The 25,126-nt window shown below is 46.3% G+C and overlaps 1 protein-coding gene across 12 annotated transcripts in view; it reads left to right on the top strand.

Moving 5' to 3' along the window:
- The window catches only part of JADE1 (jade family PHD finger 1), a 63,050-nt gene that overhangs the window by 32,344 nt on the left and 5,580 nt on the right, over positions 1–25,126 (top strand). For 11 of the 12 annotated variants that reach the window (XM_077140050.1, XM_077140055.1, XM_077140054.1 and 8 more), the window contains 6 exons: positions 5,756–5,943; positions 10,256–10,467; positions 12,928–13,095; positions 14,816–14,932; positions 18,576–19,097; positions 24,142–24,259. In XM_077140050.1, the coding sequence (XP_076996165.1) occupies positions 5,756–5,943; positions 10,256–10,467; positions 12,928–13,095; positions 14,816–14,932; positions 18,576–19,097; positions 24,142–24,259 (1,325 nt within the window). The remainder of the gene's footprint in view (positions 1–5,755; positions 5,944–10,255; positions 10,468–12,927; positions 13,096–14,815; positions 14,933–18,575; positions 19,098–24,141; positions 24,260–25,126) is intronic. The other variant, XM_077140048.1, reaches the window with a different exon arrangement.

Genomic DNA, 25,126 nt, shown 5'->3' with positions numbered 1-25,126 from the left:
ACCCCTCCCTCTCGTTGACCCACAGTATTTCAATCTACCCAATTATTACTCTTTATCTCCCCCTATTTTTATTTATTTTTATCCTTATATATATGGAATAATTATTTACTCATCTGTCCATAATGCAAAGTGCTGAAACGCAGAGGTGGGGGAGCTTCGGGCGCACGGGGCCTCTGATTCTGGGTGTTTGTTTACCTGTACAAGAGGACCTTGGATCCCAGATAGAGAGGGGTTGGATGCTCTCAGGAGCTGTCCGTGACTCTGAGAAGGCACTTCTCCAGGTGCTGACAGGCTTGGGGAGTGTGGGTGACAGGGGGAGGAGCGCACACACCCGTCTCCGTCCGACCTGTGCTGCTGTCCCGCGACTGTAGCGTCTGCTCGTCAGGCCCCTTATTTGGCTGGCATCCTCTGATTCCTAAGAGTAACCACAAGCCTCATTTTCTTCTCTCTCCCTCTTTTTTTTTTAAAACTTTTTTATTGTATAGTATAACGTATATACAAAGCAAAGAAATAAAAAAGCAATAGTTTTCAAAGCGCTTTTCAACAAGTAGTTTTTGTCATGGGCTATGTATGATCCTCTTAGACTTTTCCTTCTAGCTGCTCCAGACTACCGGAGGCTAGTGTGGCTTAAATATTGTTTTTATCATCACAATCAACTCTTTTTTGTGAAAGATAACATACATTCAAAAAAGAATACATTTCAAAGCATAACACCACAATTACTTATAGGACATATTTCAGAATTTGATATGGGTTACAATTCCACAATTTTAGGTTTTTACTTCTAGCTGCTTTAAGATACTGGAGACTAAAAGAGATAACAATTTAATGATTCAGCATTCATATTCATTTATTAAGTCCTATCTTCTATGTATAATTCCACCATCACCTTTGATCTTTCCATCCCTCTCTTTAGGAGGGTTTGGGCTATGGCATTCTAACTTTTTCATGTTGGAGGGGGCTGTCATTAATATGGGGTAGGGAGATGGAACTAGCTGATGTCCAGGGACCCATCTAGAGGTTGTTTCTGGCAAGTTACTCTGGTGCCTGGAATCCTTGGGGAATCTTATAAATTGCCCTAGGTGTTCTTTAGGATTGGTTGGAATGGTCCTGGCTGGGGGTTGGCAGGTTATCATAGGTAGCAAGGTCTACCTGAAGCTTGTGTAAGAGCAACCTCCAGAGTAGCCTCTGAACTCTATTTGAACTCTCTCTGCCGCTGATATTTTATTAATTACACTTCTTTTCCCCCTTTTGGTCAGGATGAAATTGTTGATCCCACAGTGCCAGGCCTGGATTCATTTCTGGGAGTCCTCTCCCACGTCGCCAGGGAGACTTTCACCCCTGGATGTCATGTCCTATGTAGGAGGAGGGCAGTGGTTTCACTTGCAGAGTTGGGCTTAGTGAGTGTTTTTTATGATTTTTTTTTTTTTTTTTTGTCATGGGCAGGCTCTGACAATCTGAATCTCCGGCATGACAGGAGAAAATTCTGTCACCGCTGTACCCCCCCCCCCCCACTTTTTTTCTCTTCTCCCTCTTTTTTTTTCCCCCCCAGAGTAATGTGGGCAGAGAATAAAAATGTATTTGCAAAGTCCCCTTAGGGGACTGGGGAGAAAGGAGGAAATATTCAGTGTCTCCCTCTAGGAAATTCCTGACATTTTCACAAGCAGTGGGGACAAAGAATTCAGTAAGGCTGAGCCCTCAATATTGGGGCTCACCACTATGAAGCTTAGTCCTGAAAAGAAGAGGTTAAGTCTACTGATAATTGTGCCCAACAATCACCCCCAGAGAACCAGCCCCGTTGCTCAAATGCGACCCCTCTCTTCTAAGCCAACCTGGCAGGTGAACTTGCTGCCTTTCCCTACATAGGACATGACTTCCAGGGGTACAGATCTCACTGCCTACGTGGGACCTGATTCTCAGGGATGAGCCAAGGCCAGCATCACAGGAATGAGAAAGTCTTGAACAAAAGGGGGAAGAGAGAAATGAGGCAAAATAAAATCATAGTGGCTGAGAGATTTCAGTCAGCAGACTGTCCTGGATGTTATTCTTACACACCATACAGATATTTCTTAAATTTTGGGGGTGTTTTGGAGTGGCTAGAGGAAGGCACCTGGGTGAATTGTGTTCTAATAGCCTATATGTTTTTTTCCTAACTCATTTTTATATATTTTAAATTTTTATTAATAAAACCATCAACTTATAATGCAAACATTCTTAATGTATGAACATTCCATACTTGGTGTGCAACCAGTGGCTCACAATATCATCACATGGTTTTACATTCATCATCATGATCATTTCTCAGAACATTTACATCACTCCAGAAAGAGAAATAAAAAAAAAAAGAACAAACTTATACATACCATACCCCTTACCCTCCCCTCTCATTGACCACTAGTATTTCCCTCTACCTAATTTATTTTAACATTTGTTCCCCTGTTTATTTTTAATCCATATTTTTTACCATCCATACCGTAGATAAAAGGAACACCAGAACAAGGTTTTATCTGTCCATACTGTGAAGTATCAGAACAAGGTTTTCACAGTCACTTTGTGAAAGCTATGTCATTACACAATCATCTTAAAGAAATTGGAACACAGCTCTGCAGTTTCAGGCACTTCCCTCCAGCCTCTCCAATATACCCCAGACTAAAAAGGATATATCTATAAAATGCGGTAAGAATAACCTCCAGGACAACCTCCCAACTGTATTTGAAATCTCTCAGCCACTGATTCTTTGTCTCATCCTCTCCTCCCCCTTCAGCTGAGAAGGCCTTCTCAATCCCCTGATGCTGAGTCCTACACTGCCAAGGAGGTCCACACCCCTGGGAGTCCTGTCCCCCATAGAGAGGGGGAGGGCGGTGAGTTTGCTTGCCATGTTGGCTGAGAGGCCACATCTGAGCAACAAAAGAGGTTCTCTGGGGGTGTTTCCCAGGCTCAGTCCTAAGTAGGCTTTGTAGGGAGAAGTTTCATATGAAAAACCCCCAAGACTGAGGGCTCAGCCTATTGATTTTTTTTTTATTAATTAAAAAAAATTAACAACAAACAAGCAAAACAGTAAGATATCATTCCATTCTACATATATAATCAGTAATTCTTAATATCACATAGTTGCATATTCATCATTTCTTAGAACATTTCCAGCCTATTGATTTTGTTGTCCCCACTGCTTGTGAGAATATCAGGCCTTCTCCAAATGGGGAAGTTCAATTTTCCCTCCTCTCAGCATTCCCCAAGGGGACCTTAACAATACCTTTTTATTCACTGTTCATATCACTCTGGAATTTATCAGGATATCACTCTGGACAAACTTACAAAATCTCTTACCCTACTCAAGGTTCCATGTACTTATGGTGTTCAATTAACCTGTCCATATAAGTTATATTAGGAGATGCACTAGTCAAAATATAAATTTTGTACCGAATGAACATTTTTTGCTTTAGTCTCACACATAAGTTAAAGTTGTGAAACATGAATTGTCTATTTTCTACACCCTGCGATATTGACATTCCTTTGTTCTTCCTCATGCAAAAACATGTTAATTCATTTTAGTGAGACCATACAATATTTGTCCTTTTGTTTCTGGTTAATCTCACTCAGCATAATGTCCTCAAGGTCCATCATGTTGTTAGATGCTTTATGACTTTATTCTGTCTTACAGCTGCAGCTGCATAATATTCCATCGTATGTATATACCACAGCTTGTTTAGCCACTCGTCTGTTGACGGACATTTGGGCTGTTTCCATTTCTTCGTAATTGTAAATAATGCTGCTATAAACATTGGTGTGCAAATTTCCGTTTGTGTCCTTGCCCTCATGTCCTCTGAATAAATACCTAGCAATAGTATTGCTGGGTCATATGGCAATTCTATACTTAGCTTCCTGAGGAACTGCCAAACTGCCTTCTACAGCGGTTGTACCATTTGACATTCCCACCAACAGTGGACAAGTGTGCCTTTTTCTCTACATCCTCTCCAGCACTTGTCATTTTCTGTTTTATTGATAATGGCCATTCTGGTGGGTATGAGATGATATCTCATTGTGGTTCTGATTTGCATTTCCCTAATAGCCAGTAAAGTTGAGCATCTTTTCATGTGCCTTTTGGTCACTCTTCTGAGTGTCTGTTCATGTTTCTCTTTTTATGATGAATTGAGCAATCTCTTTATATGTTCTGGATACTAGACCCTTATATCTGAGATATCGTTTCCAAATATTGCCTCCCATCGTGTAGGCTGCCTTTTTGCCTTCTTGACAATTCTTTGATGCACAAAAGTGTTTAATTTTGAGGAGTTCCCATTTATCTGTTTCTTTCTTCAGTGCTTGTGCTTTGGGTGTGAGATCTAGGAAACTGCCCCCTATTATAAGATTTATAAGATATTTCCTACATTTTCTTCTAACAGTTTTATGGTCTTAGATCTAATGTTTAGGTCTTTGATCCATTTTGAGTTAACTTTTATATAGGGTGTGAGATACGGGTCCTCTTTCATTCTTTTGGATGTGGATATCCCGTTCTCTAGGCACCATTTATTGAAGAGACTGTTCTGTCCCAGGTGAGTTGGCTTGACTGCCTTATCAAAGATCAGTTGTCCATAGATGAGAGGGTCTATATCTGAACACACTATTCGATTCCATTGGTCAGTGTATCTATCTTTATGCCAGCACCATGCTGTTTGGAGCACTGTAGCTTCATTATATGCCTCAAAGTCATGAAGCATGAGACCTCCGACTTCATTTTTTTTCCTCAGGATACTTTTAGCTGTTCAGGGCACCAGATAAATTTGGTTATTGGTTTTTCTAGTTCTGAAAAGTAAGTTTTTGGGATTTTTGTAGGTATTGCATTGAATCTGTAAATCAATTTAGGTAGAATTGACATCTAAGGTATATTTAGTCTTCCAGTCCATGAACACAATATGTCCTTCCATTTATTTAGGTCTTCTGTGATTTCTTTTAGCAATTTCTTGTAGTTTTCTTTATATAGGTCTTTTGTATCCTTAGATAAATTTATTCCTAAATATTTTATTCTTTTGGTTGCAGTTGTAAATGGAATTTTTTTCGAGTTCCCCCTCAGGTTGTTCATTACTAGTGCATAGAAACAGTACAGATTTTTGAGTGTTGAACTTGTACCCTGCTATTCTGCTGTACTTATTTATTAGCTCTCCTAGTTTTGCTGTGGATTTTTGACATACAGTATCATATCTGCAAACAGCCCTCTGTTTTTAAGGTCGGAGTGGGCGGGCTTCTCCCCGGTGCTCTGCGGTGGAGGCCCCTGCTTACGTGGCTTCTGTGGCTATTCTTGCCTCCTCAGATGTTCTTGAAATCCCATGCTTGGGAGCAGGCTGGCTCTGACGGCCTCGGGCAGGGATGGGCAGGCCTGACTAATGGGAAGTGATTTAATGGTAGCCCTTGAAATGTAGGGTCACTGTTCTCTGGTTTTGCCAGCGGGCTGGAACAACTGCTGCCATAGATAGTGGCAGGGCCTGTGGTGTCCTGGGAAGTCAAAAGAAGCTGGTTTTGAAAACATTTGCTGCTTGCAGTGCTTCCACTTGTATCTGTTTCCATTTGGAGGGACTTACCTGCTTCTAGTTAGTTTGATTAGCAGTGACATTTGGTTTTTTTTTAATTAACCTAGGCCTATCTGTGGTAACTTTTGTAAGATGACTCGGTTTTGAGGGTTTTGAGGGTTGGGGCTTTGTGGGAAACTCCCTCTTAATGTGGTGGAAAAGATAACCTGCTGCCTTGTTTCCTTGTTAACTAGGGTCGTGTCTGAAGAGAAATCCCTCATGTTCATCAGGCCCAAGAAATCTGTGGTCTCCTCGGGCTCCGAGCCTCCGGAGCTGGGCTGTGTGGGCGTCCGGACTCTTCCCGACAGCGTGTGTCGCTATGACCTCAATGACATGGACGCTGCGTGGCTAGAACTGACCAATGAAGAGTTTAAGGAGATGGGTGAGAGTCTGCGCATCACATTAGTGCATGAACTAGTGATGAAATGAAGTACTTTACACATGAAAGCTCACTGTCTGATATCGGCTCTCTCATAGCTTCAGTTAGTCTCAGAATCATGGGCTCTTTTTTAGAGCTCAGCTTGCCCGCAGATGGGTTGAGATGGATGATAGGTTCAGCGTGTGTGTATGGATCAGTAGGAGAGAGCAGTGGGATCGATGAGGGGGGTTTTCCAGGACCCTGGGAGCAGGACTAGTGGCTCAGGTGACCTGAATTTGCCATTCCTGCTCTGAGCTAATACCCCTCACTCATGTGCCTTCAGAAAACAGAAGCCTGAGAAATTAAGCGACTCCTCCTAAGTCAAAGAAGGGTCTAGTACGTAATTTCCTGTTCTAGAGTTTTTACCCCCTGCAGTGTCATTCAAATTCCCTTCTTTAACCATGGCCTGCTCTTTCTCAAAATGAATGTCTCTCCTGCCAAGTTCAGTTTTTTCACTTGTGTTTCTCTTCCATGATTTTCTTTAAGTCCTTCTCCAAACCTGAAGTCCTTTTCCTACTTACCTGTTTGTCTCGTCCTGGCTTTTCGTCACTGAATCCTCACCCTAGCTGAGTATTCATCCCATCCCCATCTCTTTTCTAGAAGTTCCTCATTTTTGTGTCTGAAGTTAGAGCTTCTGCTCCTGTTACTTGCATCTCACTGTAGAGACCAGAAGTCATGCAGGTCTCGTCTCGCAGGCCAGTTCCGATTGCTGACAGTTGCCTTGAGTGTTGTGATGGAGAAGACTGAGGTTAAGCCTGGGCTCAGTGCGACAGACTGAGGGTTCATCAGCATTGTGGCCGTGGGTCTGGCGTGGGGACCTGGCGGCGTGTTTAGTCATTCCCAGCCTGGCCCATGGTGAATGCTTTAGGAAATGCTTGACTGTGGCCGCCTTCAGACTCTGAGGGGCGGGGTCTGTTTTGTCCATGGGTTGGTCCCTGGAGCCTGCACAGGGCCTGGCGTGTCATATGCTTGTCCTGCTGCTCGCCCTGTGCTGAGCCTTGCCAGCCTGTCAGAGGGGAATGGCCGCGCGTGGGGTGTGGGCTGCCCTGGGAGTGCTGCCCTGCTCTACTTGTTTGGTTACTCTGCTCCTTTGGTAAACTGACCTTGATTTCCTTTCTCTTGGTCCTTGCTTTTATCCATCGGTGGCCAGAAAGTTAGCAGGCTGGATTTTTTTTTTTTAATTTTTATTAGAGAAATTAAGGGTTTACATAAAAATCATGCAGAAAATACAAGATATGCCACCCTATCAACACCTTGCATTGGTGTGGTACATTTGTTACATTTGGTGAGAGCACATTTTTATAATTGTACCATAGTCCATGGTTTAACTTAGGGCCCACTGTATAGTGCAGCTTCATGGACTTTTAAAATTTATCCTATTACTATATATACAATATTCCTTTTTCACCACATTCAGATACATATTTCAGTACTGTTAATTATACAATGTTGTGCTTCCATCACCACCATCCGTTAGCAGAACATTTTCATTGTTCCAAATAGGAGGACTGTACATTTTCTTTTTTTTTCAACATTTTTTATTGTGAAATATAGCATATAGACAGAAAAGTGATACATTTCAAAGTAAAGTTTAACAAGTAGTTCTAGTGTAAATTTCAAAGTATGGTATGGGTTACGTTACAGTTTCACAATTGCAGGTATTTCCTTCTAGCTATTCTAATGCACCTGAAATTACAAAGAAATATCTATATAATGATTCAATAGTTATAATCATTTGTTAAATCCTAACTTCTCTGTTACAACTCCTCCTCCTCATTTGATGATTCTCTCAGTCTTCAGGGAGTTTTGGACAGTGACCATTCTAACCTCTTCTTGTTGAGAAGAGGCGGTGGCATTATGGGGTAGGGGAATGCAACTTCCTGATGTTCTTGGAGAGACGGGCGCCTCTGAGTCTCAGGGAGTATCCGGTATAGGAACAATCAGAAGGTTTTAAGTATCTGAAAAATAAACTTAATAAGTAAAACTTTTGTAGAGTCTTCTTAGGTAGAGCCCTGGGTTTCCTTCAGGGTTTTCAGGAATACCGTTGGTTGGGGCTTGGCATACCATGGTGATTTGTAGTGTCTGACTGACGCTTGCACAGGAGTAGCCTCCAGAATGACCTCTTGACTCTTTCAAATCTCTTAGCCACTGATGTACATTTTTTTTTTAAAGAAAATGAAAATTAAAGTAAAAACACCCAAAACATCCCCCATCCCCCCTATTTTTTTAATCTTTTTTTTCTTACTCATCTTTACTTAACACTAGATAAAGGGAGTGTCGGTCACAACACTTGCACAGTGATAGAGCCCTTAAAAGCTCTATCGTTAACTCAGTCGTCTTCAAGAATCAAGGCTATTGCATTACGTACAATTAAACAATTTTGGTTCTTCCCTCTAGCTACTCCAGTACACCAAAAACTGGAAAGGGACATCTGTATGCTGCGTAAGAAGAACCTCCAGAGTGAAATCTCGATTCTTTGAAAGCTTTCAGCCACTGAAACTTTATTTTGTTTCGTTTCTTTCCCCCCTTTCCATCAAGAAGGCTTTCTCCCTTCCATGTTGCCAGGGCCAGGCTTATCCCTGAGAGGCATGTCCCGTGTTGCCGGGGAGATTTACACCCCTGGTAGCCATGTCCCACGTCACATAGCGGGGAGGGCAGTGCCGAGCTGCCTTAGAGAGGCCACATCGGAGCCAGAGATGAGGGTCTGTGGGGGTGACTCTCAGGCATAATCATAACTGGGCTTAGCTTCTCCTGCAGGAAGTGTTTCATAAGGGCACGCCCCAAGATCAAATTGGCCATCCCCAATGCTTGTGAGAGTAACAGTCTTCCCAAGGGGGGGAAGTTTAATATTTCTACCTTTTCCCCAGTCTCACAAGGTGACGTTGTAAATACTGTTAGATCTTAGCCCAGATTACTCTGGGATGTATTGGGCATCACACCAGCCTGTGCAATCCAACAGAAGATCAAGGAGGTTGTTTTATAGAATCTGAGCAGAATTTTTCAGAGCCCTTTTGGAACTCAATACTGCATTTCAGTTCCATCGGTTATGATGCTCTGCTTTGTAAAGAACAGTGGAATGCATTTGACTGACTCGAGGTATCCCGTGTTAAATTACAGAATAGAGCCAAAGACAGTTGGGGGTTTTGTGAAGGGTTTAAAAAATAAGTATTGGGCTGACTCATCTGATTTAAAGATATTGCTGAATATGTTGGCAGGATAAAGTATGCAGTTGTATAACTTAAAGACATTTATCTTAGCTGTTATTGGTTTTGTTTTAAGTAAAAACTGATTATAGGTCAAAGTATTTCACTTCCAAAGCTTTTTTTTTTTTCAAAACAGATAGGAGGAATTGGAATAGAAAGTAGTGCCTGGCTATGCAGACTCCTCATTATTTAGGGTTTGAGTTGATAGAGGAGGGCTTATGGTGTCTGCCCTATGATATTCTCCTATGTTTAAAAAGTTGAGCTAACCTCATGGTTTTAGAATTCATGTTAATGCCCTAAACTTGTTGTTTGCTTTGATTACATTTCCATTGTTTGTTGTTATTTAAATGTTTGAAATTTTTTTGTAACCTTTTTTTCCCCCTTCTTTCTCTGCACAAGTATTTTCATTGTAGGACATTTGGAAAATATTCACAAATAGGTGGAAATAATCACACCCACTAGCTATAACCCAATAACCATTTGAAATTTGTGTTTGATTATTCTTGCATAAGAGTATTTTTTGATTCACAATGATCTGTCTCTTTTGCTTCAGACATTTCCTTGTGTGCCTGTGTGTCACGCCACTGAATAACTATGCATTCAGTAACCCTGTGAACAATGTTTGAGTGCTGACAGTCAGTTCTGTTTTGAGAGTACAGTTTAAGCAACATGAAAGGAATGTTTTTTTAAAAAAAAAGCATGTAACCAATAGTATATGATCATGGTTTTGGAATCACATTTAATTATGTGTAACAATTATAATAAAGTGACTTATTTTACAGCAAATGCAACAACCTTGAATTGTTTTGGGGTTTATCTTTTGCTTTTCTGTTTACTGTGCTACATTTTCAGTCCCTTACCATAAGGCACAAACTGTTGCATAGAAGACTTTCTGCCTTTTAATTTAAAAGATCTTTCCTTGGATGGGACTGCTTAGTATTCAATAGAGAATATTGTGGACATTCGGGGATGGATTTAATACAATATTCCTTAGCAATATAAACGAGTTGGTGTTACGTCTAGTGTCTGTGAACACAGATGTGTAGAAATGGTGTGTGGTATCTTCCCTTCAGGAATGCCTGAACTAGATGAATGCACCATGGAGAGGGTCCTGGAGGAGTTTGAACAGCGATGCTATGACCACATGAATCATGCGATAGAGACCGAAGAGGGGCTGGGGATTGAATATGACGAGGATGTGGTCTGTGATGTGTGCCAGTCGCCTGATGGTGAGGACGGCAATGAGATGGTGTTCTGTGACAAATGCAACATCTGCGTGCACCAGGTATGTGGGCGTGGTGGCCCGCGAGGCCTGTAGCGTGCGCCCGTCTGCCGACCGGGGAGCTCTGGGGCCGCCCTCCTGACCGGGCCCATTTCCCCCTGTCCTCGGTGAATTAAAAAGTATCTCCATAGGCAGCATTCCATCCCCACCCCCCAGTGGTTTTACAGTGTTGTTACTTTACAGCCTGAAGGCTGGGGTCTTCTGTGGAGATCTTCATCCTTCACTTCGTGTTTTCCTTTCCGGGAAGTCAGCCTCCCTAAAAAAAGAATACAGGAGCCTCCTCCGCTCTCTGTGACACTGGAATTTAGGTATCAAGAGCACTGGGGCAGAAAAATTGCTTGGAAGGGTAGTTAGTTGGCCAACATGTTAATACATAAACTGAGCTGTTAAAGGAGAGCAAAGACCGTTTTTTTCTTGAAGGTCATTTCCCGGCCTCTTTCACTCCAAGTACAATTTGGTGCTGCTTGCTGCGGTCCCTAGAAAGGTAGACCTCAGCAAGGAGGGGCGCTGGGCACTGTAAAAAGCTTTGACAGTCTCATTTGCTCTTTTGTTTTTAATGCACTAATGAAGGAATTTAGATTTGTGTGGGGATGCATGTCTACATATGCTTTTGATTTAAAGGCTATTCTGGGCGGTACTTCCTTTGAACTTACCTGTTGATGCTGAGATTTAAAAAAAGAAAGGGAGAGAGATTCATTGCTTGAGTGACCTCTTGAGCAGAAGAGTCAGTTTTGTCCTGTGAAGTTCCTGACGGTCATTTTCTTAATCATCTGTTCACCCTGGCCTTTTCCTTGGCCTGGAGACTTGACCGCCGCGGGCTGTCCCTGCTCTTCTGGAGGGGAGACTTGGGCCCCACTCTCTCGTGCTGGGCATTCTATAGCCCATTTTGTAGCCCTGAATTTTCAAATTGCCTGGGAGGTTTTAGGAAAGTGGAGGGTCCTTTTAGTGGGATTGTGTGTTGTGGTCAAGGGTAGCGTGGTCGCTGTTTGTGGCTGGTGCTTCTCATATTTACTCAGATGGCACCTCAGTCTTTTCCCTGCCATTTTACTGAAGATATTGCGAATATAAAAGCATTCTGCTATCAAAAAAGGCTTGGAAACCACTGGTCAGACCCTCCATTTATAACAGAGTCAAACAGCGGCAGGGTCGGCCGCTTCTGGGTTGGAACTCGGGGACTCCGAGCCTCACGTTCCTTCTGCCACGCCACACTCTCTCTTTTCCTTTTCCTTAGCATTCACTTCATTTTCTTCTTTAGAGATCCTTCATGCCTATCTTTTTAAGCATAATTTGTTTATTCTTTTTAATTAGCTTAGGCCTGCTCAGCTGGCAAAAAAATTCTCTCTTCAAATGTGTCTTTCTCTAAGAATGCCTGTAATAGATAATGTATAGCTGTCCAGAATACCCGAAACTTTAAAAAAAATTAGAATTTTATTTTCCAGTAAATTTGTGTTGACAGTGGCTCATCCATAGCACCACATGGGTGCTTCCTGAGCGCCAGTTGTCAGGCCATTTACTTTCACTCGGTGTCCTTCCTTGTGGCTTCCTTTCTGTGTCCTGGATGTTCAGGTTGCACAGTGGCTGTGCTTTTTCTGCCTGGAGAATTGGGCTAAGTTCCTGTGACTTCCTGACTTCCAGTTCATTTGAGGATAAAGTTCTGAACTCTTTGGATTTAAAAGGCTCTGAGTAGTGTGCCCGTGGCATCATTGTGGTTTTGTTTCTTCACTTAGTTAACGTTTGCTTTTTCTCTCTTCATACCTACCACCTTAATTCCTTCAGTTGTGAAAGCCTTGGTTTCTCTCGTCTTGTGTAATTTTGCCATCCTGTGAAAAATAGGCTTTGTTTCAAGTATCATCAAAAGAGACTGAATTTTCTTTTTGTCTGGAGCATCTCATTTTTCTGTGCCTGTTGAGTTGACTGGAGAGAGTGCTGTGGTGCAGTCTGCAGAGCTCACGCGGCCCAGGGGACGGGGCTCCTGTTCAATGGCTTTAGGAGAGTTTCTCAATTGCTTTGTGTTTCTCCCCTCCCTTTGTGTCCCCCCCCCCACCCCCCATTAGTAAAAGGGGTACAGCTTCCTCCCACTTAACCCTATAAAGTGTTGGAGGATTTACTGCTTACTACTTAGCAATGTGCTGGAGGTCGGTTTTTGCTGGAGGTCGGTTTTTGCAGGAGCGCATCCCTGCCCGTGCTGGGGAAGCCCTTCCGTCCTCAGGTAGTTCTCCGGAGCACCTGCTGCCGGGTGAGCGGAGCTGTGTCTGTGGGGCTGGCGCCCAACCTCACCCACCTCCCGTGACCACTTCAGGGTGCTGTCACTTTTCCTGACATCCAGGGTAGACAAGGCAGTACTTGTATTTTGGTGGTTGTGCCATTAAACTCCTTCAAGATGTTTTACAATGAGTAGATACAGTGGGAAAAAGTAATCTTCTCTGTTTCTCTTCTTGCCTCGGGATGTGCACGGCACTGCAGGCCTGCTATGGAATTCTCAAGGTGCCCGAGGGCAGCTGGCTGTGCCGGACCTGCGCCCTGGGGGTCCAGCCGAAGTGCTTGCTGTGTCCTAAGAAAGGTGGGGCCATGAAGCCCACCCGCAGCGGAACCAAATGGGTGCACGTCAGCTGCGCCCTGTGGATCCCCGAGGTAGGTGTGCTTCTTCCTGAGAGCGCTCTAGCTCAGGGTCGCGGGCTGGGGCATCATTCATAAATAGGCGGCTGGTGGGTAAAAAGACATCTCTTGGTTTCTGCCGGTTTTTTTTTGTAACTGAATCTTCTCTTGTGTAAATTTGTGGAAATGCTAATGGGAAGCAGCAGTGAATTGGATTGTAGGTTAGTGGTGTGCAGACTTCGATTCAGCAGTCCATCACGGTTGGCCTCCGCCTTCCTGATACACACCCCGTGACCGCTCACCCGTGGTCACCAGCGGGGCCGTGGCGTGGCTGTGCCCTGGCATAGTGTGCCCTGGCGTGGTATGTCCTGGCATGGCTGTGCCTGGCGTGGTGTGCCCTGGCGTGGCTGTGCCCTGGCGTGGCGTGCCCTGGCCTGGTGTGGTGTGGCGTGCCCTGGCGTGGCGTACCGTAGCATGGCTGTTCCCTGGCGTGGCGTGCCCTGGTGTGGCGTGCCCTGGCGTGGCTGTGTCCTGGCGTGGCTGTGCCCTGGCGTGGCGTGCCCTGGCGTGGCGTGCCCTGGCGTGGCTGTGCCCTGGCGTGGCTGTGCCCTGGCATGGCGTGCCCTGGCGTGGCTGTGTCCTGGCGTGGCTGTGTCCTGGCGTGGCTGTGCCCTGGAGTGGCGTGCCCTGGCGTGGCTGTACCCTGGCCTGGTATGGCGTGGTGTGCCGTAGCGTGGCTGTTCCATGGCGTGGCGTGCCCTGGCGTGGCTGTGTCCTGGCGTGGCTGTGCCCTGGCGTGGCTGTGCCCTGGCGTGGCTGTGTCCTGGCGTGGCTGTGCTCTGGCATGGCATGCCCTGGCGTGGCTGTGCCCTGGCCCTGGCCCTGCCCCCTAAGGATAGGCTGGGATCTGTGCTCGAGGTGAGGAACCCCTGCTCATAGTCAAGTTTGTGATTTTTTTTTTTAAGTTCTTACGTAGTGTCAACCTTTTTAATTTCAGGTCTGGTCTAAGCTATTGTAAATCCCAGGCCTTGATTAACTTAATTTGCATGGCTCCCTATGAGAACATTATTTGTGATTCATATTTCAGCATTTTTTGGCGTGTGGTTTTGGTACATATTTCTTCCTGAGTAAAATTCCATGGGGATCATTTGGGTTGAGGTTGAGAAATAAATGGTGGCCATGATTTGAATCTTGGTAGCACTGATCTCATGGTTATAGTTCGTTGATCCAGGCCAAATGAAGAGACGATACTTTATTTATCTTGGTCATTTTCCACTCTGAATATAATAATGCTTTCTGATTGAAGAGAATAGTTTCTGTAGTGAGAGAGAAAACATAGCTTATATTTACTTACTCCATTGTTGACAATGTATTTAAATATATTTAAGATGGATGTTTAGTCTTGACAACTTCCTCCTGAGCCGGAATGCATAGTAGACTGCGTTACCCTGATACATAAGTGTCTCTCAGTTCCCATGTCTTACTCAGGTGAGATGTGAGAATTCCATTAGCTGATCCCCTAAACATGGGGATTTCCACGTCAGATAACTATGGACACGCGCAGGGCACAGGGGACCAGGCTGAGCTCTGGCCTGCTCTGCCTGATGGCTTTGAGGCAGGAGTTTGCTGGCTGTCGGAGGGTGGCCTCCCTCACTTGTTTGGTGGAAGGCGGGAGGCAGGGGATTAATGGGTCTCTAAGCCTCCACCTTCCGTTTCAGCCTCTGATGCCCTCTGTCGCCTGCTTCCGTTTCTCTAGGTGAGCATCGGCAGCCCAGAGAAGATGGAGCCCATTACAAAGGTGTCGCACATCCCCAGCAGCCGGTGGGCTTTAGTGTGCAGCCTCTGCAATGAGAAGTGTGGAGCCTCCATCCAGGTGAGTAGCTTAGGGAGCGCGGCTTCATCTCCCTCTCTTGTGCCGTGGGGCGCAGGCTGAGGGAGGGGTGGAGATAGGACTGGACTCCGGACTTCAGGACAAGGTCCAGGTCGCCTTCTGAGGTTCCTTTGGGAAGATTCCAGCTTGGTGTGAACATTTACCTTTGCTGATTGCGCCCCATGTAACCAGAACCCAAGTGTTACCACATGGTAGTTCAGAAGTCTGCCTGAACCGTGAGGCAGTTTCTGTTTGTCTCTGTTTTCTTTCTTTCTGCCCCAAACCTGGCATCATAGCATCTTTCCACAGGCAGGCCCCCTTCCCAGGGAAGAACCAGAGTCTTAGGTAGGGCTCCTGCTTGCTCTCTTCCCACCCCTGGCACCGCTGGACACCTGCATCTGGTGGTGTCCAGGGCGTGTGCATGGGGTGTCCTCAGGCCAGAGGTGCCCGCCTGTTGTCATCTGTTTGATGTGCAGATCTGTTTGAAGAGCAGAGATACTCTTTTGATGCAGGAAGCACACAGCTAAGCAAAAACTCCGTGAGTGTGGTTACACTGCCAGTTGTGGGTTTTAAAAAAAGTGACCTCATTTGGCAAACTTAATTTGTGCTCTGGCTGTTAAGTATTTCCTTCGGTAACACTCATTGGTGGATGGTTTTTAGGTTTTGATTTCTTGACAAGCCAAGAGGCCCTGTTTTCTTTGTTTTCACTTACGTTGTGTTCAAGAATCTAAAACGCTGTAGAAATATTCAGAGGGTGGGGCATGAGCACAGCTGGTGGGGTTTGGGTGGGGAGTGCTTGGGACCAGGGAGGGTTTTTTTGGATGCGGACATAATGTGTTTAAGGGAGGACAGAAACCTCTGGCCTGAGCTGTGAGAGCTGGACGGGGAAGGAGCATGGAGGCGATCCTCAAGTCGAGTGTCAAAAGAAAAGAAAAGAAAAGGTGTGCACGTGTGCACACTCGCGGGGGACAAGCTGCGGCAGAACAAGGAAAGTGGGAATTGTGTTCTTCCAAGTTCCCCGAGACTGCTGAGGGACACAACTCACGCCCTTTTCTCAGCAAGCCAGTTGTGGTCCTTAAATGGTGTTTAAGAGACGCGAGCAAATGGGCGCTTTCTCCCTTGAAGGGAGGGGAGCCGATGGCTTGTCCCCGTTGGCCTCTTTGTCCCAGAACGTCAACTGGAAGGAAAAGAGGCCAAGGAGGGCTGATGATTTTTCATATCTTTCACAGAATGGGTTGATTTTATTAAAGAATTGGTCTCTGAAATGCCTGCAGCTGTGAAGGCTCTGGTTTACGTTTCTGTAACATCTGTTTGCTGAGTCAACCTGAGTAGGAAAACCCAGCGGAAGGCCGTTTGGCGTCTTGACAGAGTCCTGTTCAAATATTCTGCTGCAGCTCATTTCTCTTTAAGGTTAGAGCACTTGGGTTAAGTGTGGCTCAAGCCATAGCTGCTGGTGTCTCAGTCATTTGTTCCCACCTGGCGTGCTAAAAGGGAGGGGCTCTCTGCTTTTTTTTTTACTGTTTTAAAAAAATTCTTTTATTAATAAAGCCAATCAACATACAATATGAACGTTCTTTTTTATCATATAATTGTGTATTCATTATCATGATCATTTCTTAGAACATTTGTATCAATTCAGAAAAAGAAATAAAAAGAAAACAGAAAAAAAATTCATACATCCCATACCGCTTATCCCTCTCATTCATTGATCACTAGCATTTCAATCTACTTAATTTATTTTGACATCTGTTCCCCCTATTTGTTTATTTTTAATCCATATGTTTTACTCATCTGTCCATAAGGTAGATAAAAGAAGCATCCGACAAAGTTTTCACAATCACACAGTCACATTGCGAAAGCTATATCATTATACAATCATCTTCAAGAAACATGGCTACTGGAACACAGCTCTAAATTTTTCAAGCAGTTCCCTGCAGCCTCTCCGTTATGCCTTAACTAAAAAGGTGATATCTATTGAATGCATAAGAATAACCTCCCGGATAATCTCTCAACTCTGGAATCTTTCAGCCATTGACACTTTGTTTTGTCTCATTTCGCTCTTCCCCCTTTTGGTTGAGAAGATTTTCTCAATCCCTTGATACTGAGTCCCAGCTCATTCTAGGATTTTTGTCACACGTTGCCAGGAAGGTCCACACCCCTGGGAGTCATGTCCCACGTAGAGAGGGGGAGGGCAGCATGCTGCTTTTTAACATAGTGGCCAGGTGTGTGTGCTCTGCCACCAAAGCTCATTTCACTTTTTGGGGCTTGTGGATATTCGTAAATAAAATTACAAATTTTTGTTAGTTCATGTGCCTTAGCAGCTTGTCATGAGAGAACGGTGCAAGGAGCTAGGATTTCTGTCCTCCTGAGTGTGAGAGACTTCATTGTAGTGGAAGAAATCGTGGCTGGCAGTGAAGCCATCTCTTAAATACTAACATGACTAGAGGAAGAGCCTCAACTCCAGCCTCTGCCATTTGTGGTTCTGTGACTCAGGGTCTGTTGAATGAGTTTAATTAAGCTCTTCACTTGGCCTGGAGCCACACAACCTGCTCCTCTCTGCAGCCCTGGTGAGCGGAGGGGCCACCTGGCCTCGTGCACTGCAGTGCTGTTTGTAAGAGACTGGCCTCCACACCCCAGGAACCTCCTTCCAGGGATTGGCTCAGCAAACCAGACAGGGAGACGTTGCTCACTTCTCTTCTGCTAGGCCTTTGGCTTGCCTTCTGGATCAAAGGCACTGAGCTGGAGTCCCGATTAAGCAGGGAGAGAGGAGGTGTTTAGCAGGAGGGAAGGTGCAGCCAGATCATGCCTGGCTTCCAGGCCGACTTGGCGGCCGCCCACGGGAAGTGGGTGCTGCTCTTCAGTCGCTCCGGCAGGGCGCTGGGAGGGGCCGTCCTGCCAGGTGCAGGGCAGAGCACATCATGGGGCTCAGAGCCCTCCTGCCTCCTGGGGGCATGCGCTGTCCAGGGAAGCTTCCTCACAGGTGCCAGGGCCCTGCCCGCCCTTCCTGGGCTCGGTTCATCACACCCCGTTTCCCACCTTTCTGCCGGGAATCGCCGGGGTATTTTATTGACTTCCGCAGCTCTTAACCCTGGGTGCTGCTGCGGGGAAGCAAGTCATTTATTTTTCCACCATGTGTGGGGCCTCTTCCTGTCCAGGGGGTAAAATGGGGATTCATGTTCCTTTTGAAATGCTGACAAGTGGTCATTCTTGCCGAAGAGACTCTTACTCAAACTTTAAAACATTAAAAGGGCTCAAATCTATAAGAAAAGCCAAATTAATGCGTGGAAGTAATACACTGCATATTGGTCACAGTGTCCTTTGTGTGTAACCTGAGGGTCACACTGCCCTCATCTACATGTGCCATTTCTCATAATCTGCTTTCAGAGGAGATTTGAATGAGGTTACTTCTCTCACCAAGTTATGGTTTGGTTTGCAAAACCTTTCAACTGAGGCGTTCTCTAAGACTCCAAGCCTTACTTTATTCAAACCATGGTTTGATCTGTGGGATTAGCCCGCATACACGTCACTGTCATGGCAAGTGCGTGAGGCACAGCGCTCCTGGGCCTGTGTGTGGGGTCGCCGGGCACGAGGGCTTCTGTCGTGGCCGCTCCTAACGGTCCCTCCTGTTCTCTGCGTGTTTTCCTAGTGCTCCGTGAAGAACTGCCGCACGGCCTTCCATGTGACCTGCGCTTTTGACCGGGGGCTGGAGATGAAGACCATCTTGGCGGAGAACGACGAGGTCAAGTTCAAGTCCTACTGCCCGAAGCACAGCTCTCCCCGGAAAGCCGAGGAGAGCCTCAGCGAGACGGCCGCCCAGGAGAACGGGGCCCCTGAGTGCCCCACCCGGGACCCGCTGGAGACCTTTGGCAGCCTGGAGCAGAGTCGGGACGAGGCTCACCGGGTGAGTGTCCGGAAGCAGAAGCTGCAGCAGTTGGAGGACGAGTTTTACACGTTCGTCAACCTGCTGGACGTGTCCCGGGCCCTGCGGCTGCCCGAGGAGGTGGTGGACTTCCTGTACCAGTACTGGAAGCTGAAGAGGAAGGTCAACTTCAACAAGCCCCTGATCACCCCAAAGAAGGACGAAGAGGACAATCTCGCGAAGCGGGAGCAGGATGTCTTGTTTAGGAGGCTGCAGCTGTTCACGCACCTGCGGCAGGACCTGGAGAGGGTAATGATTGACACTGACACCTTGTAGTGACTTAGAGAAGAAGATGGAAAGAGGCGCACGCTTGCCCCGTGCAGTTCCACTCACAGACCCCTGCACACACTGCAGCATGAGGTTGTGTGGTTGCATACGATTATGGGCTGGTGAACTCAGTGTGCTTATTCGCAAGACTGCCACAGAGCGGGCAGTTTCGCTGTGATTTTCTTTCTTTTTTTTTTTAAACACTTTCCCATTAATCCTTTTGTTCTGTGAGATCAAATGGGGTGTCTTTTTTTTTTTTTTTTTTGCATTCAGTTAGAGGGAACTGAGCCCCAGAAAAATGGCCAAGGGATTGGCTCAGCATTGTTTACAAGATGCATTTATGGGGCAGAAGTAGGGAAATCTCTTATTCAGTCTGGGGAAATACTAGGTGCTGGCGATGAGTGCATTAGGGAGTGCTAAGAACTGCCTCTCACTGGCCCACCCTTGTTTCTTGGCTCAGTCCCGGGGGCAGTCCCGGTGCCGTCCTGGAGCAGAGCAGGGGTGGGTGCTGAGGTGTGCGTGAGCTCACGTACACGTGCACATTTGTACAGAAGACACTCCTGGCAGTGAGGCTGTGTGCGTGTACCTTCGTGTGCATATGATGTGTGTGTGTGCGTGTCTGTGTGTGTGGGGTGGGATTCCCAGCGTGAGGGCATCAGTCTGCCCGAGGAGTCCTTGTGCCACTCAGCACGCTACACATGCAGTGCTTGTCACCCTGCTGGGTGGTGAACGCACTGCCCAGAGCCTCGGCTGCTGGCCCTTCCTTCAGCTGTTTGCTGCCTTGAGTCCCAGGAGAGTCCCGGGAGCTGGAGCACCCTCTCTGCTATGGGATAATTAGGAGGGGCTGCTCTGTCCCCCAGGGCCTCACTCTCTTGGGTGGTTTCTGACTGAGGCTTGCTAACCGGGGGCACCTCGTTAGTGTCCCCTCTGCCCTTCTGCGGTCACCCCTGCCCCGACTGCCACTGCGTTCATTAGTGCCCGGGGGCGGGGCTGCTGCCTTCTGTCCTGGAGCACCTGCACCGAAGGCGCCCACGGGGCCTGACAGTTAACGCGTCCCCCCCCGGCACCCGGCACCCACCTCATTAGGGGCAGTGATTTGCCTGCGTGGGAGAGAATCTGACTCACGGATGATCTGAAACAAGAGTGTGGGCAAGGAGTAGGGAGAAACTGGAGAGATAGTGAACCTAAAGGTCCAGACCTCATGAGGAGCAGGTGCAGGAGGGAAGACCTGGCTCAGTAGGGACCCTTCCAGGACATGGCCCGGGGGCTGCGTGCCGGTGTCCGGTGCCCTGCCCAGCCCGGCCGGCCTCGGGGAGGACAGGCTCGGCCCGAGGCCACAGGTGGGGCGGGAGCGGGGTGCATCCGGCCTCTGCCCCGTGCGCCCCGCTGGGCATGGGATCCAGGCTCGCCTCACCTCAGCCATTCGTACGGGAGCCTTTTTGCTAGGAGATGAGAAAGGGCTTGGGAAGGGTAAATTGGGATCCCGGTGCGAAGCCATTATCCCAAAGCGACCACGGCTGGGATTGGGCTGCATGAGCTGTGGAGGCAGACGGTCCTCTGAGGGGAGGACCAGAAGCTAATGTTCCGACTGCTTGTCTCAAAACCACCACAGAATAAAAGTGTAGAAAATGCTTGTGGTGTACTAACTCTTTTCTGTACTTAAGTCAATCAGATTAACATACACTTGTGATTAAATTCTGAACATTTTTTGGAGTCATCACTGTTGCTTCTTAAGTAGAATGATGCCAATGATGTGTGAGAAACAGGGAATAAATCAGGATTTGTGTGTGTGTGTGTGTGTGTGTGTGTGTGTGTGTGTGTGTAGCATTACTTACATCTACTCTATTAAGAGTCTAAGAGAATTTAGAGTTTCGTGGCAGTTTGAAACGTGATGGTGGAGGCTTAACCCCTGAAATCTCTCCCATACTCCAAAGAGTCTGTTCTTTGTCATTATAAATAATAAGTATATCAGGCCAAAGGCCCAGAGGCAGGGGAGACAATAGGAACAAATTATAAATTGCTTCTAACTTGTTTCTCAAGCTAGAGTTCTGCCTGATTCACACAACGGCGTGTCACAGCAGATACGCAGAATCAGTTAACCCACACCGCTAGGCCTCGGGCCATTCCTAAACCAGCAGGGCCAACCACTTTCACTTAAGGCCAACAGCTCTGATGATGGGAACTGCTCTTTCCTGCAGGTTCACACCTGGGGGCAGTGTACACCTGGGTACCAGTTCTGGGTCAAAAAGTTAGATGACAGGAATGGTTAACAGGAGAGTTTGGGAACCCCCAGTTCTACAAAGACGATGCGAATGCGGTAGGTGGGCACACCTAGTTCTGAAGGGGACCTCCTCACTGGTGGAGCTCTTCCCTTGACCATGGCCTTCTGAAAGAAGCAGGAAACATGAGGCCAGCAAGGGAGGACTTGGTCATATAAGGACAGGCTGGCTACCTCTGTGGCTTCTGGCCAGTGATATGTCTTTGGAACCCTCACAGAGGCTACAGTTCTCTCTAGAACAGGGCACGCTATGCTTCATTGTTGCAAGCATACTTTGGGATAAAAGAAAACCCCTTGGAGCTGTTCTTGGGCTCCTCAGGGCAGTGGTTCTCAAAAGGGTAAGCATTGCCTGGAAACTTCCTGGAAATGCAGATTCTTGGGCACTACCTCTGCCTCCAGAAACTGCAGCTGGGGGCCAGCAAGCTGTTTTAAAGCGTCCCCAGGTGTTTCTGATGCATGCGCAAAACACTTGACAACCCCTGCTTTAGGTGAGCGAGTGACTCAGGAGTAACACCGGCAGGAGTGCGCACGTGAGCTGTTGGCAGTGGGGAGAAGATAAAGCAGGGGAGTTGAGTTGAGCAGTGGTCAGGAAGTGGCAAGCAGGATGTTTTGAAGATACTAGAACCTCGGTTCATCCCTACATATAGAGGTTGCTAATTAAAGGTGTCCCATGAGGGGAGCTTTTTGGTGAATGAGGGAGGTAAGGTTTAGCTTGCTTTTAAGTATGGTCAGCCGGTCCTGGATTATTCAGAACATGATTTGCCCCAAGTGAATATTCACCAAGACCTTTGTTTTCTGGTTTATATAGACATTTCTCATTAGAAATCATGGGGCACAGAAATGGGATGTTCCCACTTAGCAGTCCTGGGGAAGTCACTCCTGCAGAAAGCGAAGTTACCAAAATTCAGTTTGAATAAAACACAAGTATCAGGTCCCCTGGTTTCCCTATTTTCAGTTTTCATGGATAATTTCAAGTAAGACTCAGTGTGCTGGACTTGAACATGAGGGCAACTCTGTATACTCCTAGGAGAGTTTCTTTCCATTTCATACTGGCAGAAGTCTGGATCTTTGTTTTAACGTAAAAACTTAGGGGTCTAGATCTGCCGCTTGCTCTCTGAGCTTCAACTCTTTACGTTTAAATGCAGGCCAACAGTTACTGAAAAGAATAGTCAGTTAACCACCTTCATCCCCAAATCAATCAAGGTTTATTTTATTAAGGGTGTGAAAATGCAAGGGACATGCCTTAACTGGGGTGAATGGCACTAATATTTAACCTGAGATGGGGAGAGTGATTTTCTTCTCGTCTTTAATGCCATTTTTCCCTCAAAAGTGATAAGGGATTTATGTGGACAGAATGTCCGAATGATCCTAACAAGTCAGCGAGTTGATGAGGGTCAGCAGAAGCTTGGCTCGGTGCCCAGTTCCAGGCTGGAAAATCGCACCGTGGTGCCAGTGTCTAAGCCAAGCAATACTTGTGTCTCTCGCCCTCGGCCCCCTTGGAAGTGGTCAGCTTTGAACAGAAGTCGGGAGAACCAGCTGCCAGTTGTTAGGGCTCAGAAAGCGCTGAGGACCTTAGGGCAGGTGTCTGTACTTAAACCAAAGTTAAAATCCTGTAGGTAGGGATTGGTGCCATTCTCACTGCCAAAAGAAGGCTGGTGACCTTTGAGCTGCCATTGAAAGCAATGTGGTAGGGGAAGGGATTTCCCAAGCATGAGGAAGATGAGACGGTAGAAGCTGGAGGGAGGGGTCCTTTTTAGTCTTGCCACTGAGATATTTTGGGAGGTCTTGTCCACATTTTGCCGAGGAAAGGTTAATTGCAAATCCCATAGGCTGCATTTGACACTCGGTTTTCAGGTCCATGTAATCCAGTCAAATCTGCCACTTGAAGATTTTGGGACTGAAGGATTAAAGGGGTTTAATGACTCATTTACACTTGGTTTCTGTATTGACTGATCATGGATGGAGCATGGCAGTGGTACCTCAGATACAAAGTGCAGCTCTTAGGATTTGGAACTTTTTCTCGTTACTTGCACATGAGCCAAGAAGAGGGCAATGCCATTTCCTCTGTTTTTAAAGTGGCACAGAGTCAGATTTGAGATGCAGATACAGCACGTCACTGACAAAGTCGGAAGGAAGCGCCTTCGGCATTTGGCCTTCCTGTGGATCAGGTCAGCTTCCTTCTAGCTCCAGGCATCTCAGTGGCCAGTTGGGCCAAAACGTTCTCTTGGATTCTTGGCCATTCAGTCTTCTAGTAGACCCCATGCAGCGACACTTCTTGGGGATGGGTTCGGGAGGGGCTGCTCCTCTGATGACCTCTGACCCCAAGCTTAACTAGTCCCACCTTCAGAAGGTGCTTGAGCAAAGTGCAGCAGGGGCCTTGAGAACCGTTCGCAGACCTCTGACGGTGGAATTAACGGGAAGAAGATAAAATGCGGGGTGGTGAGCAGAGTCCTTTGGCAAGAGGTAGCACGTCGTGACTTGGACACCAGTGGCCTTCTGTGGGTCGGGAGGGGCCGGGCCTTTGCTGAGTTCTGTGGGCACCCCTCACGGTTCGGCCTCCTGTGTGGCTGCTATCTGAAGTGAAGGGTGTACGTGGAATCCTGTTAGCAAAGGAAAATGAAGAGATTGGATGAAATAGTTAAAGCACATTTTGATTTAATTAGTAGGACCAGTTTCTCTCAAAGTGTATAGCAAGGAAGAACATTCCAATGTCGTGCTCACTTAGAATCTTTATTCTCTGTATTCCAGGTTCGGAACCTCACTTACATGGTGACCCGCAGGGAAAAGATTAAACGATCTGTGTGCAAAGTCCAGGAACAGATATTCAATCTTTACACTAAGCTCTTGGAGCAAGAAAGAGTTTCAGGTATGCATTAAGCCCTTGTAGATCAAAAACCAGGGCAGGGGTTTGTAAGCCTTAGAATACATAACTCTGTTAGGGCATAATCATTTCTCTAATTTTTCTTTTATCTGTCCTGCGGAGAAATCTGAGAAACACAGGCTTTCATGTTCAAAGAAAATCATAGGCATTTGTGGCATCATGGTATAGAGGAAAGAGCTAAGCATTTGACACCAAATATCAGTTGAATCCAGTATCTACCTAACAGGCCACACACAAACGAGACTCAGCGTTTCGAGCCTCAGTTTCCTCAGATGCAAGATGGGGATATCTCATGTCCTGCATGTGCTGTGAGGCTGAAACAGTGACTTGTGTGGTGCAAAGCACTTGATAAATGTAAAGCATCATTATGGGCATACCTAAGAAGATTTATTAGATTATCTTGCATTTGGATTTTTCTGGAATTTATGGTAAATATATCTTAAGACTGTACTTAAGTATGTATGCCCAAGTACATTTAGATAACATTCACGGTGGGTGTATGTTTGTTGGTGTAGATGGGATTTTGAGTATTTCTAGGATTGAGACTTGGCATTTATTTAAGGCCTTCTGTTGTACAATGCTAGGCAAAGAGAAGGAGAGAACAAAAGATATATACTTTCCTCTGCTCTGGGGAACACATAACGATATGAAATGGGCAAAGCTGGCCAAGTTGTTTAACCTCTCTGGGACTCAGTTTATCTACAAAAGAGATTGGGTCTACAATCATGAGCTTTAATGTGCCTTCACTACTGACATTCTGTGCCCATAAGCACCAAAGTAGGTATCATAAGGGTTTCAGAGAGGGAACTGCTCTGCGTAGGGACCAGTCAGGCTGGTGGCTCCTGCCTCTCT

Source organism: Tamandua tetradactyla, chromosome 22, assembly GCF_023851605.1.
Source record: "Tamandua tetradactyla isolate mTamTet1 chromosome 22, mTamTet1.pri, whole genome shotgun sequence".
Lineage (NCBI taxonomy): Eukaryota > Metazoa > Chordata > Mammalia > Pilosa > Myrmecophagidae > Tamandua > Tamandua tetradactyla.
The sequence above is the reverse complement of the archived record's forward strand: the minus strand, read 5'-3'. Positions and strand labels throughout refer to the sequence as shown.